At 43.6% G+C, this 21,084-nt stretch overlaps 1 protein-coding gene across 3 annotated transcripts; it reads right to left on the bottom strand.

Annotated features, from left to right (window-relative positions):
- Positions 1–5,327: 5,327 nt before the first annotated feature.
- Positions 5,328–9,763, bottom strand: LOC110504002 (kelch-like protein 23). Of its 3 annotated transcripts, XM_021582934.3 has the most exons (5): positions 9,497–9,606; positions 7,577–7,681; positions 6,649–7,444; positions 6,049–6,460; positions 5,328–5,930 (listed from the first exon to the last, which is right to left on the bottom strand). In XM_021582934.3, the coding sequence occupies exons 2-5, from the start codon at positions 7,610–7,612 to the stop codon at positions 5,627–5,629; spliced, it is 1,548 nt and encodes a 515-aa protein (XP_021438609.3). In that variant the 5' UTR covers positions 7,613–7,681; positions 9,497–9,606; the 3' UTR covers positions 5,328–5,626. The 3 variants fall into 3 exon arrangements, with proteins under 3 accessions (XP_021438609.3, XP_021438453.3, XP_021438540.3); XM_021582778.3 differs by having other exon boundaries at positions 6,649–7,681; positions 9,497–9,763; XM_021582865.3 differs by having other exon boundaries at positions 6,649–7,681; positions 9,591–9,726.
- Between the last annotated feature and the right edge of the window lie 11,321 nt (positions 9,764–21,084).

Below are 21,084 nucleotides of genomic sequence, written 5' to 3'. Positions count from 1 at the left end.
ATGCTGGTAATATACAATGCATTCGGAAAGTATTCAGACCCCTTCCCTTTTTCCACATTTTGTTACAGCCTTATTCTAAAATGGAATAAATACATAAAAATCCTCATCAATCTACAAATCAAATCAAATCAAATTTTATTTGTCACATACACATGGTTAGCAGATGTTAATGCGAGTGTAGCGAAATGCTTGTGCTTCTAGTTCCGACAATGCAGTAATAACCAACAAGTAATCTAACTAACAATTCCAAAACTACTGTCTTGTACACAGTGTAAGGGGATAAAGAATATGTACATAAGGATATATGAATGAGTGATGGTACAGAGCAGCATAGGCAAGATACAGTAGATGGTATCGAGTACAGTATGTACAAATGAGATGAGTATGTAAACAAAGTGGCATAGTTTAAAGTGGCTAGTGATACATGTATTACATAAGGATACAGTCGATGATATAGAGTACAGTATATACGTATGCATATGAGATGAATAATGTAGGGTAAGTAACATTATATAAGGTAGCATTGTTTAAAGTGGCTAGTGATATATTTACATCATTTCCCATCAATTCCCATTATTAAAGTGGCTGGAGTTGAGTCAGTGTCAGTGTGTTGGCAGCAGCCACTCAATGTTAGTGGTGGCTGTTTAACAGTCTGATGGCCTTGAGATAGAAGCTGTTTTTCAGTCTCTCGGTCCCAGCTTTGATGCACCTGTACTGACCTCGCCTTCTGGATGATAGCGGGGTGAACAGGCAGTGGCTCGGGTGGTTGATGTCCTTGATGATCTTTATGGCCTTCCTGTGACATCGGGTGGTGTAGGTGTCCTGGAGGGCAGGTAGTTTGCCCCCGGTGATGCGTTGTGCAGACCTCACCACCCTCTGGAGAGCCTTACGGTTGAGGGCGGAGCAGTTGCCGTACCAGGCGGTGATACAGCCCGCCAGGATGCTCTCGATTGTGCATCTGTAGAAGTTTGTGAGTGCTTTTGGTGACAAGCCAAATTTCTTCAGCCTCCTGAGGTTGAAGAGGCGCTGCTGCGCCTTCTTCACAATGCTGTCTGTGTGAGTGGACCAATTCAGTTTGTCTGTGATGTGTATGCCGAGGAACTTAAAACTTGCTTCCCTCTCCACTACTGTTCCATCGATGTGGATAGGGGGGTGTTCCCTCTGCTGTTTCCTGAAGTCCACAATCATCTCCTTAGTTTTGTTGACGTTGAGTGTGAGGTTATTTTCCTGACACCACACTCCGAGGGCCCTCACCTCCTCCCTGTAGGCCGTCTCGTCGTTGTTGGTAATCAAGCCTACCACTGTTGTGTCGTCCGCAAACTTGATGATTGAGTTGGAGGCGTGCGTGGCCACGCAGTCGTGGGTGAACAGGGAGTACAGGAGAGGGCTCAGAACGCACCCTTGTGGGGCCCCAGTGTTGAGGATCAGCGGGGAGGAGATGTTGTTGCCTACCCTCACCACCTGGGGGCGGCCCGTCAGGAAGTCCAGTACCCAGTTGCACAGGGCGGGGTCGAGACCCAGGGTCTCGAGCTTGATGACGAGCTTGGAGGGTACTATGGTGTTGAATGCCGAGCTGTAGTCAATGAACAGCATTCTCACATAGGTATTCCTCTTGTCCAGATGGGTTAGGGCGGTGTGCAGTGTGGTTGAGATTGCATCGTCTGTGGACCTATTTGGGCGGTAAGCAAATTGGAGTGGGTCTAGGGTGTCAGGTAGGGTGGAGGTGATATGGTCCTTGACTAGTCTCTCAAAGCACTTCATGATGACGGAAGTGAGTGCTACGGGGCGGTAGTCGTTTAGCTCAGTTACCTTAGCTTTCTTGGGAACAGGAACAATGGTGGCCCTCTTGAAGCATGTGGGAACAGCAGACTGGTATAGGGATTGATTGAATATGTCCGTAAACACACCGGCCAGCTGGTCTGCGCATGCTCTGAGGGCGCGGCTGGGGATGCCGTCTGGGCCTGCAGCCTTGCGAGGGTTAACACGTTTAAATGTCTTACTCACCTCGGCTGCAGTGAAGGAGAGACTGCATGTTTTCGTTGCAGGCCGTGTCAGTGGCACTGTATTGTCCTCAAAGCGGGCAAAAAAGTTATTTAGTCTGCCTGGGAGCAGGACATCATGGTCCGTGACTGGGCTGGATTTCTTCCTGTAGTCCGTGATTGACTGTAGACCCTGCCACATGCCTCTTGTGTCTGAGCCGTTGAATTGAGATTCTACTTTGTCTCTGTACTGACGCTTAGCTTGTTTGATAGCCTTGCGGAGGGAATAGCTGCACTGTTTGTATTCGGTCATGTTACCAGACACCTTCCCCTGATTAAAAGCAGTGGTTCGCGCTTTCAGTTTCACGCGAATGCTGCCATCAATCCACGGTTTCTGGTTAGGGAATGTTTTAATCGTTGCTATGGGAACGACATCTTCAACGCACGTTCTAATGAACTCACACACCGAATCAGCGTATTCGTCAATGTTGTTGTCTGACGCAATACGAAACATGTCCCAGTCCACGTGGTGGAAGCAGTCTTGGAGTGTGGAGTCAGCTTGGTCGGACCAGCGTTGGACAGACCTCAGCGTGGGAGCCTCTTGTTTTAGTTTCTGTCTGTAGGCAGGGATCAACAAAATGGAGTCGTGGTCAGCTTTTCCGAAAGGGGGGCGGGGCAGGGCCTTATATGCGTCGCGGAAGTTAGAGTAACAATGATCCAAGGTCTTTCCACCCCTGGTTGCGCAATCGATATGCTGATAAAATTTAGGGAGTCTTGTTTTCAGATTAGCCTTGTTAAAATCCCCAGCTACAATGAATGCAGCCTCCGGATGAATGGTTTCTAGTTTGCAAAGAGTTAAATAAAGTTCGTTCAGAGCCATCGATGTGTCTGCTTGGGGGGGGGATATATACGGCTGTGATTATAATCGAAGAGAATTCTCTTGGTAGATAATGCGGTCTACATTTGATTGTGAGGAATTCTAAATCAGGTGAACAGAAGGATTTGAGTTCCTGTATGTTTCTTTCATCACACCATGTCACGTTAGTCATAAGGCATACGCCCCCGCCCCTCTTCTTACCAGAAAGTTGTTTGTTTCTGTCTGCGCGATATGTGGAGAAACCCGTTGGCTGCACCGCTTCGAATAGAGTCTCTCCAGTGAGCCACGTTTCCGTGAAGCAAAGAACGTTACAGTCTCTGATGTCCCTCTGGAATGCTACCCTTGCTCGGATTTCATCAACCTTGTTGTCAAGAGACTGGACATTGGCAAGAAGAATGCTAGGGAGTGGTGCACGATGTGCCCGTCTCCGGAGTCTGACCAGAAGACCGCCTCGTTTCCCTCTTTTTCGGAGTTGTTTTTTTTTTGGGTCGCTGCATGGAATCCACTCAGTTGTCCTGTTTGTAAGGCAGAACACAGGATCCGCGTCGCGAAAAACATATTCTTGGTAGTACTGATGGTGAGTTGATGCTGATCTTATCTTCAGTAGTTCTTCTCGACTGTATGTAATGAAACCTAAGATGAGCTGGGGTACTAATGTAAGAAATAACACGTAAAAAAACTAAAAACTGCATAGTTTCCTAGGAACGCGAAGCGAGGCGGCCATCTCTGTCGGCGCCGGAAGTCATTCAACCCCGTAATGACAAAGTGAAAACCGTTTTTTAGAAATGTTTGCAAAAACAGAAATACCTTAAGTTTTCAGACCCTTTACCATAAAACTCAGTCACACAGCCAAGACAACGCAGGATTGGCTTCGGGACAAGTCTCTGAATGTCCTTGAGTGGCCCATTCAGAGCCCGGACTTGAACTCGATCAAACATCTCTGGATGTGTACAGTGACACTCCCCATCCAACCTAAGGGCTTGAGAGGATCTGCAGAGAAGAATGGAAGAAACTCCCCAAATACAGGTGTGCCAAGCTTGTAGCGTCATACCCAAGAAGACTCAATGCTGTAATCGCTGCCAAAGGTGCTTAAACAAGGTACTGGGTAAAGGGGCTGAATAGTTAAGTAAATGTGATCCGTTTTTTAAAATGTTTAATACATTTGCTAAAATGTCTAAAACTCTTTTTTTTCATTATGGGGCTTTGTGGTTTTAGCTGACAATTTATACAAACTTCCCAAGCATTCTCATTTTTGTCATCAATTTGTCATACTGGCCATATTCCTTGTTAGAATTGTGATATCGCCCTCTAGTGAAGAAAATGAGAACATGCCTATTCGTTGGGGCGGGGCGGGGCGGGGCGGGGGGGGGGGGGCAGGAAATTCTGCCTTATGGAGCAGCGTCATGACCAGGCATTTAACATTTTATAAGGTTTTTCTATAATTGTTTTATATGAATATCCCTGTGACAACAGAGAGGCGTTTGCAGCATGTTTCACCAACAGGTTGTTTTACTCTGTGCTACTGAACTTTAATACTTTGTCACAAGCACTTGTTAGAAAATATGACAATGTTTTAGATTCTGTCTGAATCTATAACTGGAATGTCTCAATCGATTCAATTTTACTACTCATATTGGTTATAGGAGTTTTTGCAAAAATGTGATGTCATTAGATTGACAAAATGTTCAAGCACTAAAGACATGATACTACTGTGCTGTGAAAAGATGGGGGTTTGGAATTACTCTTTTGCCCAGAGACGTGTCAATCATCTCTATCTCACACTGGAATAAGAGATCTGTATGAGCTTGTCATGCAATGACAGCGATAATCACATGGGATGACTAAAGCACACACCGATCTGGGACCAGGTTAGGAACACACTTCTTTGAGACTGACAATGTTGTTACCAGGGTCTAGGTGTGCCTCACTCTCTTAATGCTGCTTTTGTACTGTAACACCAGTGTTACACCCTTATGTTATACTAGGGACATGTTGTTTCCATAGCTAGGGCTGACAGTGAGGACTTGTGAGGAGCAGAATCAACAACCTCTGCATAACCAAAACAGTTGCTTTGTTTTGAAGGTATTAAAGTTCACAGTTAGTTGTTATGCTCAAAAACATTAAAAAAAATATATCTTCCTAGCAAAGAGCAATTTCTCAAATCAAGAATTTAGCTAGAACTGTCTGGGAGTGGTCTGAGTGGGAAGGGGAAAACTGAAAACTAGCTGTTATTGGCAGAGAGGTTTGGAACTCTTTCTTATTGGTCTATTAACTGTGAAATTGTGAAAATTATGATAATTCCCTTTTTAGTGTAAGAACTGTTTGAAAAGACCGCCTGAAATGTTTGACTATTTTGGTGGGATGAAGGGCATTATCAGCATTTTCAAATGTTCACAACCTCAGTGTGGAAATGTACTGCATATATAAAACACAGAGAAATCACATTTTTGACTGCACTGGGCCTTCCATCATGATTATTGGATGTTTATTTTATTACAAGTTCTATTAGTGCAACGATACAAATGGCAATAACACATAACTAGTCTTGTTCTGAATGCACACATACGTTTGTTCACTCTGGCCAGTTCAACAAAATCAATAAATAACCTTTATCAAACTATTGATAAATGTGTTTGTACCTTTCCATTCAAAAGCAAAATCAATAGCTGATAAGTGTCTGACCATTTCAATAGAATATCTCTTATATTGGGGAGAGGGATTTGGTGAGAAGGATGTGAACTGCTAAATGATTACTGGCAACTCACCAGTGTCATGTGGCCAAGCGCATGGTAACACAGCCACGGAGAGGCACAGGACAGGGTATGGCATTGTCTATTTCCATGCAGGTGTCGATGTAAGGATCCATCAGTACCATGTTGGGGAATGCTTTGTTCATCTTTCGCTCGCTCAGCAGGTAGATCTGCCCATTGACTGTGGTGCAGCCACCAAAGAACTTTCTGTCCAGACATTCTTCATCTAGAACTGTCCATTCGTCTGTCTCCACATCTAGCCGCAATGCCTGACCTCCCAGGAGATAGAGGGCCCCGTTGAGCACTGTTGCAAGAAGGTCATACCTACGGGACATAAATCTATTTTTATAAGGAACCTGCCCCAGACAAAAGTCTGATGCAACCTAGCTAGTTCCATGACTTTCAACCTAGCAGAACTAGTGCAAGCTCTGATTTCACTTACCTGGGCAGAGGGGAGTAGGTGACCACGTCCCATTGGTCCTCCTTCACCAGGTATCTCTGAATGCCACTGTACACCTCCCCATTCTCATCCAGTCCACAGGCGACATAGATACACAAATCACGAGCAACGGTGGCAGCCCTATCCACAGCCCGCACCATGGGGCTGACATCCTCCCAGACCTGTGCTCCCAGCGGCAGCTTCTCCACGTGGGCCACAGGCCCCTCGTCCATGGTGCCCCCCAGGACGTACAGCTCCTGCCCCAGGCCCACAGAGCAGTGGCTGTGCCTGGACTTCTGCAGCGGAGGGCCATCCACCCAGCGCTGGTTCCCACACTGGAATATCCGCACCCAGTCCACGCTGTACCAAAAGATCTCATCACGGAAGTTTCCTCCGGTGACTACAATGTTTTCTCCTGGGAGAGGAAGAAACAAGAGCCTGGCATAAATTACTTGAATTATGACTCCTATGGCTTATTCAAGTATACATACTCCCGATAGCGTACTGATAGTAAGTTCATAGATCACTTCAGCTGACTTAATTTATTCAGAATAAGAAAGGGTGTTTAACTTCAGAAAGGGAGTCAAATTGTCAAATCATTACCTACTGCTGCCACAGAGTACTGTGTGAGATTCTTCCTCTGAAGTGGTGCATGGGACTGCCATCTCCCACTGTGGGGGTAAAACTGGTAGAGAGACTGTTTGTCCTGGTCATGGGGCCCTCCGAGTATGTACAGTGTCTCGCTGGCCCGAGGTATGGACCTGCCCATAGACCAGCTAGTAGGAAAATTGTCATTCAGTTTACAGATGAGTTTGGCTTGTGGGTCAGACCCTTTGAGCCTGGTAAGCAGATCAGTGATGTAGGGCAGAGACAGGCTCTCTAGTCGCACCAGCTCCACCAACTCCATGAAGTCCTCCTCCCGACTGGGGTCAAAGGTTGCCCAGCGTAAGGTCATCTCCAAGGCTTGATCCTCCCTGGGTACAAATAGTTTATCACTGGCAAGAAGGTCCGCCACACTCTCCTTAGACAGATACATGAAGTCTTCCTCTGTGGCGATAGCAGGTAGGTGGGTTAGAGCCACCTCACGTGCTGCTGTGTAGAGCTCCCGGCATCCCAGCTGCCAAGCGTAGGACATCATACCCAAGCAGTTGCTTAGATGCAGCTCTCTCTCCAGGAACTTGCAGCATAGGAGCCTGGGTCTCTCCAGCTGGAGGAAGTCTGCTGTCTCTAGGATCCTCAGGACATTTTCTCTGCTGAGAGATAGCTTGGATGTCTGGGTGTATTCCATCAGAACACGAAACTGGTCCGCACCCACACCTTTGATCTCAATGTGGCGCTTGCCACTCTCTCTGCCGCCGCCATAGAAAAGTGCACGGAAATAGGGGCTCTGAAGAGCCAGCTGTTGACGGTTCACAAAGAAGGATTCTGTCTCTATGTGAAGAACTGTGTCAGGTATCATCACATTTATCTCAGCCTCCTCGTTGGAACTATCGTTATCAGGGCATAACACAGGAGAAGGTGTTGCTCTTACAGTATACGGCACCAGCTCTGGATTTCTGCAGGCCATGTCACAACAGCCACGGTCCTCCCCTCGTCTTACTTTCTCTGGTGCGACCTTTCTCTGGTTCTCTGTTGGCTACCAATGGGGAAAATAGGTCAGGTCAGTTTGCAAAACACAAGCTAAATATAACTGTGGCCTATGTGCCAACCAGACCGCAGGCATACCAAACTATTTGTTGTGGGTGAAAGGGGTTTGTAAAGACCCATGTAATAACATTGAATTATAACATTGGCTCCTTTATAAATCGCAGCTTTATGTGTTAAACAGAGAATGATCAATTTACATTTATTTTTGTAGCCCCTGCGTGTGACCCCTGCTCTTTGCCGAACATGAGAGATTTCTGCACAGAGGGAAATTAATAAATATCGGGTCCGTTTTTTTCTATGAAACATATTTAGACTATGGAAAAAACACCTCTTTATTATTAATAGAACATTCTATTGTTATGGTCTCAACTACACACAAAAAACGTCAGATTGGAGGACTAATCAGGTCAAACTGTCACTGAATTTACGGAACAGCGAAAATGGCTGGGAGTTCGTGTTTTGTTCGTCTTGTTTGAATGAATAAACAAAAATAATTTAGCTAATTTCCATACATTTTGTAAAGGGTTCAACTTTTAAATATTTTTGTAGTCTTTACTTATCATTCCGACTAGATAGAGACACCTAACCACCAACTATTGTATTTCTAGCTCTGCTCCATGGCATTACATGTGGCTTGAGTCTGCTTCAATGCCCTCTATCTTTACTCACCAAAGTAAAATATGCTCAAGTTCTGACGAAATTCGACGCAATGTGCGAGCAGGCCCATGGGCATGCGTCGGATCTGCATTACGAGCTGTGTGCGCATGGACAAGAGCTAGTCTGACGACAACCAGAGTGCTCGAAAGTAGTTTATTTCGTATTTTGGACAAATGACAACTTGCGCATACTTAAATAAGTTGGTCAGCACTCCTGCAACACTTATGTTTGCGAGTAACGAAAGTATATTAAAGCCAGTCAGTAAACATAATTAGAAAAAAATCCTCTATGGAGGGTAGCCATGTAAACTCGAACCTCAGCTGCATATCTAATATGCTGTTTATTAGCTGTAAATATATTTTCGACTAAGCTTTACTTGGTGATACTTTCTTTGTTCTCGATTTGGAAGGGGCCGGTGTCTTATAAACCTCTGTGTCCAGTTGCAGGTGGAACTCCAATAAGGAGGATATATTCAGAAAGATATATAAACCACGTTCTGTGTGCTGCATACATTGGATAAATTGGACGTATGCGTAGACGGCTTGACAGAAATGGTAGCGGAAGGCGAATGTTGAAATTATGTTGCTTACATATCCCGATGAGGCTCTACCATTTTGCGCAATAACACTGTCGGTGTGATCGAGGTGTTACAAATGACTAGTTCCTGCAAAGATGCCAAACGCCAGATCTCCAGCAGCTAAAGTGGCGAGGAACCTCCTCCTGTGGTGCAAAAATTAGATTAAATATTTTTCAGAATATTCCGTTTTTTGGAGTACCACCTGCAACTGGCCACAGAGGTTTATAAGACACCTGTGCATTCCTAATCAACAATGAGGAGTATTGCCAAGCAAAAGGTGGTCAGAAATTTGATGACTACGGCTAAATAGGAGCATAGTAGCGACGGCTATCACAAGCAAATTAAATTAATACGCATACGTTAAATTGATGATAGTCGTTTGATTTGATATCAGTTATATTAATCGAAATATGCAGGCCGTTGAAGTCGAGGCTCAAGCCACACATAACACCCTGGACCAGAGCTAGCATGTTTCCAATCCACACGTGACACATTGTCAATTCATAAGTTATTTCCTCTGCAGCATAAAGGTAAGAAGTATATTTGACCTTTCAAAATATATTGACATACCAATCCGAGTGAAATTTCAGGGAGGATGAGAAGGTAATTGTCGCAGCTATTTTGACCTAGGACTGGTCATTCATGTTTTTGAAAGTCAATGCACCTCAATTCCAAACAGTAATTGTATTCACTGACAATCGTTCACAGCCAGTGGTGTCCTGAAGGGTTTTGATCCTCTGTTGAACCTACTGTTGGATGAAACAGTTCAATACATGCGCGGAAAGGGATACAAACTCCTCTGACAAATTTAATAGCATACTCATGTCCTCTCTCCTTGCCTCCTTTCTCAAAACCCATTGGAGGAGAAGTTCAGAGAGGAGGAACCTCTGTCTTTCTCATCCATTCCTAACACCTTTTTACAGCAGCAGGAGGGCTAGCCAGTAGCAGCACCTCCACCACCTCTCTCCTATTACTCTCAGGGGATGCATCTCAACAGTCTACATTGGCTTCCTCTCCTTTTATTCTCCCCTTTATCTGTTCCCGAAAAGACAAGATCGGTGAAAGCAGTAGGACTACTAGAAATGTTTCTAGCATTTGTCCAGCTATTCTTTTTATTTTAATTGAACCTTTATTTAACTAGGCAATTTAGTTCATTTATTTATTTTTAATTTAACCTTTATTTAACAAGGAAAGTCAGTTAACGAATTCTTATTTACAATGACAGCCTACCAAAAGGGCCCCAGCAGGGACGGCTGCTGGGATAAAAAAAAAAACACATAACTTTTTAATATATTTTTAATTCACCTTTATTTAACCAGGTAGGGCAGTTGAGAACAAGTTCTCTTTTAAAACTGCGACCTGGTCAAGATAAAGCAAAGCAGTTCGACACATACAACAACACAGAGTTACACATAAACAAACGAACAGTCAATATAACACAATAGAAAAATCATTGTACAGTGTGTGCTAATGTAGAAGATTAGGGAGGTAAGGCAATAAATAGGCCATAAAGGCAAAATAATTACAATTTAGCATGAACACTGGAGTGATAGATGTGCAGATGATGATGTGCAAGTGAAGATACCGGGGTACAAAAGAGCAAGAAGATACAAATCAATATGGGGATGAGGTAGTTGGGTGTGCTATTTACAGATTGGCTGTGTACAGGTACAGTGATCGGTAAGCTGCTCTGACAGCTGATGCTTAAAGTTAGAGAGGGAGATATACAGTTGAAGTCAGAAGTTTACATACACTTAGGTTGGATCATTAAAACTTGTTTTTCAACCACTCCACAAATGTCTTGTTAACAAACTATAGTTTTGGCCAGTCTGTTAAGAAACCTACTGTGTGCATGACACAAGTAATTTTTCCAACAATTGTTTACAGACAGATTATTTCACTTATAATTCACTGTATCACAATTCCAGTTGGTCAGAAGTTTACATACACTAAGTTGACTGTGCCCTTAAACAGCTTGGAAAATTCCAGAAAATGATGTCATGGCTTTATAAGCTTCTGATAGGCTAATTGACATAATTTGAGTCAATTGGAGGTGTACCTGTGCCTTTTTGCTTGACATCATGGGAAAATCAAAAGAAATCAGCCAAGCCCTCAGAAAAAAAAATGTAGACCTCCACAATTCTGGCTCATCCTTGGGAGCAATTTCCAAACGCCTGAAGGTACCACGTTCATCTGTACCAACAACAGTACGCCAATATAAACACCATGGGACCACGTAGCCGTCATACCGCTTTAGTTTTACTAGCATTTAAAAGCAGTTGGAGGCCGCGGAAGGAGTGTTGAATGGCATTCAAGCTCATTTGGAGGTTTGTTAACACAGTGTCCAAAGAAGGGCCAGATGTATACAGAATGGTGTCGTCTGCGTAGAGGTGGATCAGAGAATCACCAGCAGCAAGAGTGACATCATTGATATATACAGAGAAAAGAGTCTGCCTGAGAATTTAACCCTGTGGCACCTCCATAGAGACTGCCAGAGGTCCGGACAACAGGCCCTCCGATTTGACACACTCTGAGAAGTAGTTGGGGAACCAGGCGAGGCAGTCATTTGAGAAACCAAGGCTATTGAGTCTGCCGATAAGAATGCGGTGATTGACAGAGTCGAAAGCCTTGGCCAGGTCGATGAAGACTGCTGCATAGTACTGTCTTTTATCAATGGCGGTTATGATATCGTTTAGGACCTTGAGCGTGGCTGAGGTGCACCCATGACCAGATCGGAAACCAGTTTGCATAGTGGAGTAGGTACGGTGGGATTCAAAATGGTCAGCAATCTGTTTTTTAACTTGGCTTTCGAAGATTTTAGAAAGGCAGGGCAGGATGGATATAGGTCTATAACAGTTTGGGTCTAGAGTGTCTCCCCTTTGAAGAGGGGAATGACCGCGGCAGCTTTCCGATCTTTGGGGATCTCAGACGATACGAAAGAGGGGTTGAACAGGCTAGTAATAAGGGTTGCAACAATTTGGGCAGATACTTTTTAGAAAGAGTGTCCATCACGACAAGAGAGACAACACAACACTACATAAAGAGAGACCTAAGACAACAACATAGCAAGGCAGCAACACATGTCAACACAGCATGGTAGCAACACAACATGACAACAACATGGTAGCAACACAACATGGTAGCAGCACAAAACATGGTACATTATTAGGCACAGACAACAGCACAAAAGGCAAGAAGGTCGAGACAACAATACATCACACAAAGCAGCCACAACTGTCAGTAAGAGTGTCCATATTTGAGTCTTTGAATGAAGAGATTGAGATAAAATTGTCCAGTTTGAGTGTTTGTTGCAGCTCGTTCCAGTCGCTAGCTGCAGAGAACTGAAAAGAGGAGCGACCCAGGGATGTGTGTGCTTTGGGGACCTTTAACAGAATGTGACTGGCAGAACGGGTGTTGTATGTGGAGGGTGAGGGCTGCAGTAGATGTCTCAGATAGGGGGGAGTGAGCCCTAAGAGGGTTTTATAAATAAGCATCAACCAGTGGGTCTTGCGACAGGTATACAGAGTTGACCAGTTTACAGAGGAGTATAGAGTACAGTGATGTGTCTTATAAGGAGCATTAGTGGCAAATCTGATGGCAGAATGGTAAAGAACATCTAACTGCTCGAGAGCACCCTTACCTGCCGATCTATAAATTACGTCTCCGTAATCAAGCATGGGTAGGATGGTCATCTGAATCAGGGTTAGTTTGGCAGCTGTGGTGAGAGGAGCGATTACGATAGAGGAAACCAAGTCTAGATTTAACTTTAGAGGGGAGAGGGGCATTCTTCTTACCAAACCACATGACCTTTGTTTTGGAGGTGTTCAGAAGAAGGTTAATTGTAGAGAAAGCTTGTTGGAGACTAAGAAAGCTTTGTTGTATACACAATCCTGGGAGGGATATAAATATAAATGTAAATGGATGAGAGAGCTTCCTACTGCCTGTGCTATGTTGTTGATGTAAATTGAGAAGAGCGTGGGGCCTAGGATCGAGCCTTGGTGTACTCCCCTTGGTGACAGGCAGTGGCTGAGACAGCAGATTTTCTGACTTTATACACTGCACTCTTTGAGAGAGGTATTTAGTTAACCAAGCCAAAGACCCCTCAGAGACACCAAAACTCCTTACTAAAGAACAAATTCTCATTTTACAATGACGGCCTACCCTGGCCAAACCCTCCCCTAACCCCAGTGGTGTAAAGTACTTTAGAAAAAATACTTTAAAGTACTGCTTAAGTAGTACTACTTTAGTACTCTTTGAAGGACTAAATGTCAGTATTTTTTACTTCAACCACACTTGTGTATTCAAAAGAAAGCAGAGGCTCAGAAAAGTGTTTTCACCCTCATACCGCCCTCTGGAAACTTCTTTCTCAAAACTAAGGATACAAATCACTTTCTGTGCATGTTATTTTGCACACACATTCAAGTTTTTCTCTTTACTCTATGCTTTTCTCAACCTCCTCTGAACCCTCAACCAATTTGATCGACATGATGATGTAGCCAATGTCTCTGCCTCATATTTCTGAACAGCTGAAATAACTTGCCGGCGATTTGAAAGAACATTCCAAAAACCTATATATTATAAAGTCTGTCTGTTGTAATGGATGTTGCTGTAGCACAAGCAAGACTGTCTACACATTGTATTGTGGCAAAACTATCAGTGTTTTGTGTTATGTCATCTTTATAGTTATGCTGCCATATATCCAGAGAACTCTGCCTCCCAATAGCCAATGTTTGCGCATTAAATTACTATTGACTGCCTGTCTGTGTTTTGCTTGTTGATATGCTACATACATATAGCTTGCCTACATAGCAGTGGTGTAAAGTACTTAAGTAAAAATACTTTAAAGAAAGTACTATTTAAGTCGTTTTTTTGTGGTATCTGTACTTTACTTTACTATTTATATTTTTGACACCCAAAAGTATACCTTTCATTTTGACAGGAAAATTGTCAAATTTGAAGAAAACTGTGATGTCTCGTTTGCTTAATATAAGGAATTTGAAATGAATTGTACTTTTACTTTTGATACTTAAGCAGTGGCGATTTAGCAAATACATATTGGGATGCATGCCAGCTAAGCCACAGCACAACACTAAACAATATATTAATTGCACTATAACGGTGACAAACGGTGCCCACCAACTGTTAGGGCCTACATAAAGCTGTCCCAACAGCAGTCCCAACATCTTACCACTGCTACACCTGGCTATCAGCGGAGCCTTGTCTGGCAGCGAAATAGTTAATTTAGCCTCATTTACTGCCTTTTAAGCAAACATAGCTGATATGGCTGACTTGCTTAAACAAATGTGGTTTCTAATGACAATTGAGATGTACAAACTATGGCATAAGGGGACGACAAGCAGATAAGAGGCCATCCGTAATTTAGATTAAGACATTAATGAGCGAGCTAGGATGGACGTAGTCAATATAACTATTTGTTTAGCACTTTTGAAATGTACAGCGACAGAATTCAGAACATGGGCCATTCTTACAGTGTTCTCCCTGTACACCAAGTCAGAACCGTAGGATAAATAAAGCAGACAATGAAAGATTTTACATAATTTTACATAGTAAGCAGACAATGAAAGCTTTTACAATATTCAATGATTACATTTCTCTAAAACAGGTTATAGGCTACTTGTGCACCACTAAGTCAGAACAGTAGGTGAAAGTAAGTGTGGTAAATAGACCAAATTATTAGGGTGAGGCACATGGGCTACTAACATCTTATTACACAACATACACTTAGTATTAATTTCCTAGCTACAGCATACATATCTCCCTGGCATATTACATAATTCATGTAGCAGCATACAATGCATTTTTGGACTCACCTTATTATGCTGTGCTCATGTGAACTGGAAGGTGGCGCGACGGTTCTTCGTGGGCAAAACAACTGGGAACTTGGAAAAAAAAACAAGGTTGAATTATGATGACATCATTGGTCTTCAGGTCGTATATCTAGAAAGAGGCCAGATTTACAATTCGGAGTTGGATGAACGTTCAAAACGTATTTTCCCAGTCATAGCTCGTTTATTCCCGACTTCCCAGTTGTCTTGAACTCACTGAAGTCAAGTTTTCGCAGTTCCGAGTTAACAGTTGTTTTGAGTACGGCACCACTCATGCTTCATTGACACCATGACCAATGTTGAATGCTTATCATTTAAAACCTGGAAAAGAGCCCCTTAATCACAGATTTGGGACCATACAGCCACTCTACTGAATAGCAGGCTAGTGATTGCATTGAAATGCTTGCAGTTAGCCTCTGTCACTAATTCCTTCCAAACCACTCATTGTTGAATTTGTGATTTCCAACTTGTTGTGGAATGTTTATGTCCAATGGCCGATGAACACAACTACGTTTTTTCTGTAATTTCTCTTCATTATTTCTCTTCATATGACAAGCATTAAAAATGATTGTCGACTTGATTCATGATGATGACTCGTAGCTAAGATTTTGAAAATATGATGTTGACATGATCAGTCCAATCAAAGTTACTGTACATACAACGTGATTTGCCGTAATTTTATCTGTGGCCAATGACCTTGAGCCTTTTTGGATGGGCACTTCTATTGTAACTATATCAAATCAAATCAAATGTTTGTTGTTACATGCGCCGGATACAACAGTGAAATGCTTACTTACAAGCCCTTAACCAGCAATGCAGCTTTAAGAAAAGTAAGTGTTACGTAAACAATAGATAAGTAAAAAAGAAAAGTAACAAATAATTAAAGAGCAGCATTAAAATAACAATAGTGAGGCTATATACAGGGGCTACCGGTACAGAGTCGATGTGCAGGGGCACCGGTTAGTCGAGGTAATTGAGGTAATATGTACATGTAGAGTTAAAGTGACTATGCATAGATAATAAACAGAGAGTGGAAGCAGCGTACGGGAGGGAGGGGGTCAATGCAAATAGTCTGGGTAGCCAATTTATTAGCTGTTCAGGAGTCTTATGGCTTGGGGGTAGAAGCTGTTAAGAAGTCTTTTGGATCTAGTAGAGAAAACAGTCTATAACTAGGGTGGCTGTAGTCTTTGACCATTTTTAGGGCCTTCCTCTGCCACCGCCTGGTATAGAGGTCCTGGATGGCAGGAAACTTGGCCCCAGTGATGTACTGGGCCGTACACACTACCTACCCTCTGTAGTGCCTTGCGGTTGGAGGCCAAGCAGTTGCCATACCAGGTAGTGATGCAACCAGTGCTCTCGATGGTGCAGCTGTAGAATCTTTTGAGGATCTGAGGACCAATGCCAAATCGTCTCCTGAGAGGGAATAGGCTTTGTCGTGCCCTCTTCACAACTGTCTTGGTGTGTTTTGGATCATGATACTTTGTTGTTGCTGTGGACACCAAGGAGCTCTCAACCTGCTCCACTTCAGCCCCGTCGATGAGAATGGGGTGCTTGGTCCTCTTTTTCCTCTAGTCCATAATCATCTCCTTTGTCTTGATCACGCTGAGAGAGATGTTGTTGTCCTGGCACCACACCACAAGGTCTCTGACTTCCTCCCTATAGGCTGTCTCATCATTGTCGGTGATCAGGCCTACCACTGTTGTATCATCTGAAAACTTAATGATAGTGTTGGAGTCGTGCCTGACCATGCAGTCATGAGTGAACAAGGAGTACAGAAGGGGACTGAGCAAGCACCCCTGAGGGGCCCCCAGGTTGAGGATCAGCATGGTGGATATGTTGTTACTTACCCTTACCACCTGGGGGCGGCCCGTCAGGAAGTCCAGGATCAGTTGCAGAAGAAGGTGTTTAGTCCTAGGGTCCTGAGTTTAGTGATGAGCTTTGAGGGCACTATGGTCTTGAACACAGAGTTGTAGTCAATGAATAGAATTCTTACTTTGGTGTTAATTTTGTCCATGTGTGAAAGGGCAGTGTGGAGTGCAATAAAGATTGCATCATCTGTGGATCTGTTGGGGCACTATGCAAATTGGAGTGGGTCTAGGGTTTCTGGGATAATGGTGTTGATGTGAGCTATGACCAGCCTTTCAAAATACTTCATGGCTACAGACGTGAGTGCTACGGGTCGGTAGTCATTTAGGCAGGTTACCTTAGTGTTCATGGGCACAGAGACTATCGTGGTCTGCTTGAAACATGTTGGTATTATAGACTCAGTCAGGGCCTGGTGAAAAATGTCAGTGAAGACACTTGCCAGTTGGTCAGCGCATGCTCGGAGTACACGTCCTGGTAATCCATCTGGCCCAGCGGCTTTACTCACATCGGCTATGGAGAGCGTGATCACACAGTTGTCAGGAACAGCTGATGCTCTCATGCATGTTTCAGCGTTACAGTCCTTGAAGCGAGCATTGAAGTAATTTAGCTTGTCTGGTAGGCTCGTGTCACTGGGCAGCTCGCGGCTGTGCTTCCCTTTGTAGTCTGTAATAGTTTTCAAGCCCTGCCACATCCGACGAGCATCGGCGCTGGTGTAGTATGATTCATTCTTAGTCTTGTATTGACGCTTTGCCTGGTTCGTCAGAGGGCATAGTGGGATTTCTTATAAGCTTCCGTGTTAGAGTCCCGCTCCTTGGAAGCGGCAGCTCTACCCTTTAGCTCAGTGCGGATGTTGCCTGTAATCCATGGCTTCTGGTTGGTGTATGTACGTACATTCACTGTGGGGACGACGTTATCGATCCACTTATTGATTAAGCCAGTGACTGATGTGCTGTACTCCTCAATGTCATCGGAAGAATCCTGGAACATATTCTAGTCTGTGCTAGCAAAACAGTCCTGTAACTTAGCATCTGCTTCATTTGACCCCTCACTTGTGCTTCCTGCTTTATTTTTTTTCTTGTAAGCAGGAATCAGGAGGATAGAGTTATGGTATGATTTGCCACCAAATGGAGGGCGAGGGAAAGCTTTGTACGTGTCTCTGTGTGTGGAGTAAAGGTGGTCTAGAGTTTTTTCCCTCTGGTTGCACATTTAACATTCTGGTAGAAATGAGGTTAAACTGATTTAAGTTTCCCTCCATTAAAGTCCCCAGCCACTAGGAGTGGCACCTCTGGATGAGCGTTTTCCTGTTTGCTTATGGCCGTACACAGTTCATTGAGTGCCGTCCTAGTGCCAGCATCGGTTTGTGGTGGTAAATAGACAGTTACGAAGAATATAGATGAAAACTCTCTAGGTAAATAGTGTGGTCCACCGCTTATCATGAGATACTCTCCCTCAGGTGAGCAAAACCTTGAGACTTCCTTAGATTTCGTGCACCAGCTGTTGTTTACAAATATACACAGACCCCCACCCCTTGTCTTACCGGAGGCAGCTGTTCTATCCTGCCGAAAAAAGCGTGAAACCCGCAAGCTGTATGTTATTCATGTCGGCGTTCAGCCATGACTCGGTGAAACATAAAATATTTCAGTTTTTAATGTAGGATATATGTGCTCGTAGTTCGTCTATTTTATTATCCAATGATTGCATGTTGTCTAATAGGACCGATGGTAAAGGCAGATTACACACTCGCCATCGGATCCTTACAAGGCACCCAGACCTACGTCCCCAATATCTCTGTCTCTTTCTCCTGTGAATAATTGGGATGAGGGCCTTGTTGGGTGTCTGAAGTAAATCCTTTGCATCTGACTCGTTAAAGAAAAAATCTTTAACGAGTGAGCAAAGCTGCCATCATGGCAAAGGGTGGCTATTTGAAGAATCTCAAATATAAAATATATTTTGATTTGTTTAACACATTTTTGGTTACTACATGATTCCATATATGTTATTTCATAGTTTTGATGTCTTCACTATTATTCTACAATGTATAAAATAGTAAAAATAAAGAAAAACCCTTGAAAGAGTAGGTGTTGTAAAACTTTTGACCGGTAGTGTAGTTCTTCATGTACAAGCAGCAGCGGTGTCACAGAGTGAGTGAACACTGAGCAGCAGCTGAAACTTGGAGGGGGAAGTGCGCAGATGATCCTGCACATATGTAGAAATGTTTAGTAAAACAAATATGGGTTCCAGAAAATCCGGAACCGCAACCACTGTAAAAAGAACATTGTGGAGGGTTGGTAGCTTGCTGGCTATAGTGTCACATTTATAGCTAAGTTAGAGGGGCTGAACGGCTCTTTTCATCCTCCAGGAAGGGAGGCTTGTTGATTGTGATCAGCGGGCTGTAATTCTTAGCTGCTGTAGGGGGCTACTCAAGCTTGCGGGCACAAACAAAGAGACGCTTGTGGGCGGCTCGGGTCTTCCTGGGGTCTTAAGCGGTGCATGGCTGCGAAATGAATATAGGGGAAACACTGTTGACTCTTGAAAGCATTTACATTTAAACCAGCTACTGGCAATTATTTATCTGTAGATAGATCAAAATGTAATGCCACTTTATTTTCATCCTAAATAGTGTACTGCGTGAGTGGCACAGTGGATGTGGTCTAAATGCACCATGTAACTAGAACTGATAAGCGAAGTTGGCTAGAGAGACTGCAGTCCTGGTAAGATAAGTAAAGATCTGCCAAGAGCAGTGAGCCCAAGGCATCGAGCCAAAAGTTAAAAGAATTCTAGGACTCTCCCCTCCATCTTGAAGTGTTTTACTATGTCAGGAGATAAGGTAATGATGTATACTGAACAAAAAATATAAACGCAACATGTAAAGTGTTGGTATTTCTGCCTGTAATAAAGCCCTTTTGTGGGGGAAAACTCATTCTGATTGGCTGGACATGGCTCCCAAGTGCGTGGGCCTATGCCCTCCCACGTCCACCCATGGCTGCAACCCCTGCCCAATCATGTGAAATCCATAGATTAGGGCCTAATGAATATATTTCAATTGATGGATTTCTTATATGAACTGTAACTCAGTAAATTCTTTGAAATTGTTGCATGTTGCGTTTATATTTTTGTTCAGTATAATAGCCTACATGAACACAAATATTTAGACACTACATGACAAAGGGTAAGTGAACACCTGCTCGTCAAAAACATCTCATTTCAAAATCATGGGCATTAATATTGAGTTCTTCCCCCCGTGGCTGCTATAACAGCCTCCACTCTTCTGGGAAGGTTTTCCACTAGATGTTGGAACATTGCTGCGGAGACTTGCTTCCATTCAGCCACAAGAGCATTAGTGAGGTTGGTCACTGATGTTGGCCGATTAGGCCTAGCTCACAGTCGGCGTTCCAATTCATCCCAAAGGTGTTCGAGGGGGTTGAGGTCAGGGCTCTGTGCAGGCCAGTGAAGTTCTTCCACACCGATCTTGACAAAGCATTTCTGTATGGACCTCGCTTTGTGCACAAGGCATTGTCATGCTGAAACAGGAAAAGGCCTTCCCCAAACTGTTGCCACAAAGTTGAAAGCAGAGAACCGTCTAGAATGTCATTGTATGCTGTAGCTTATTTCCCTTCACCTTAACGGGCCTAGCCCAAACCATAAAAAAGAGCCCCAGACCATTATTCCTCCTCCACCAAACTTTACAGTTGGCACTATGCATTCAGGGAGGTAGTGTTCTCTTAGCATCCGCCAAACCCAAATTCGTCCATCAACTGCCAGATGGTGAAGCGTGATTCAGAGTCCAATGGCGGTGAGCTTTACACCACTCCAGCCGACGCTTGGCATTGCGCATGGTGGTCTTAGACTTGTGTGCGGATGCTCGGCCATGGAAACCAATTTCATGAAGCTCCCGAAAAACAGTTATTGTGCTGATGTTGCTTCCAGAGGCAGTTTGAAACTCGGTAGTGAGTGTTGCAACCGAAAACAGATGATTTTTACACATTATGTGCTTCTGCACTTGGCGGTCTGTGAGCTTGTGTGGCCTACCACTTTGCGCCTGAGCCGTTGTTGCTCCTAGACGTTTCCACTTTAAAATAACAGCACTTACAGTTGAACGGGGAAGCTCTAGTAGGGCAGACATTGTATGAATTGACTTGTTGGAAAGGTGGCATCCTATGACGTTGCCACGTTGAAAGTCACTGAGCTCTTCAGTAAGGCCATTCTACTGCCAATGTTTGTCTATGGAGATTGCATGGCTGTGTGCTCGATTTTATACACCTTTCATCAATGGGTGTGGCTTTAATAGCCGAATCAAATAATTTGAAGGGTCCACATACTTTTGTTTATATAGTGTATATCCAATCAAAACTTTTTTTGATTTGACATTCAACTCCTATGAAATTCACCTTTTTTAGCTCAAAATAAATGTCACAACATTTCAAGTAATTCCATGATGAATACTAG

The sequence above is a fragment of the Oncorhynchus mykiss genome, chromosome 1 (assembly GCF_057628025.1).
Source record: "Oncorhynchus mykiss isolate SJ-2025 chromosome 1, ASM5762802v1, whole genome shotgun sequence".
Classification (NCBI taxonomy): Eukaryota; Metazoa; Chordata; class Actinopteri; order Salmoniformes; family Salmonidae; genus Oncorhynchus; species Oncorhynchus mykiss.
Note: the sequence above shows the minus strand (reverse complement) of the source record. Positions and strands in the feature narration are given on the sequence as shown.

Excerpts from the sequence above, each read along its gene's own strand:
- LOC110504002 (XM_021582778.3), bottom strand. The coding sequence starts at position 7,612 with ATGGCCTGCAGAAATCCAGAGCTGGTGCCGTATACTGTAAGAGCAACA. Across the intron at positions 6,461-6,648 it reads GTACTCTGTGGCAGCAGTAG|GAGAAAACATTGTAGTCACC; the intron begins GTAATGATTTGA and ends TTCCTCTCCCAG. Across the intron at positions 5,931-6,048 it reads ACCTACTCCCCTCTGCCCAG|GTATGACCTTCTTGCAACAG; the intron begins GTAAGTGAAATC and ends TATGTCCCGTAG.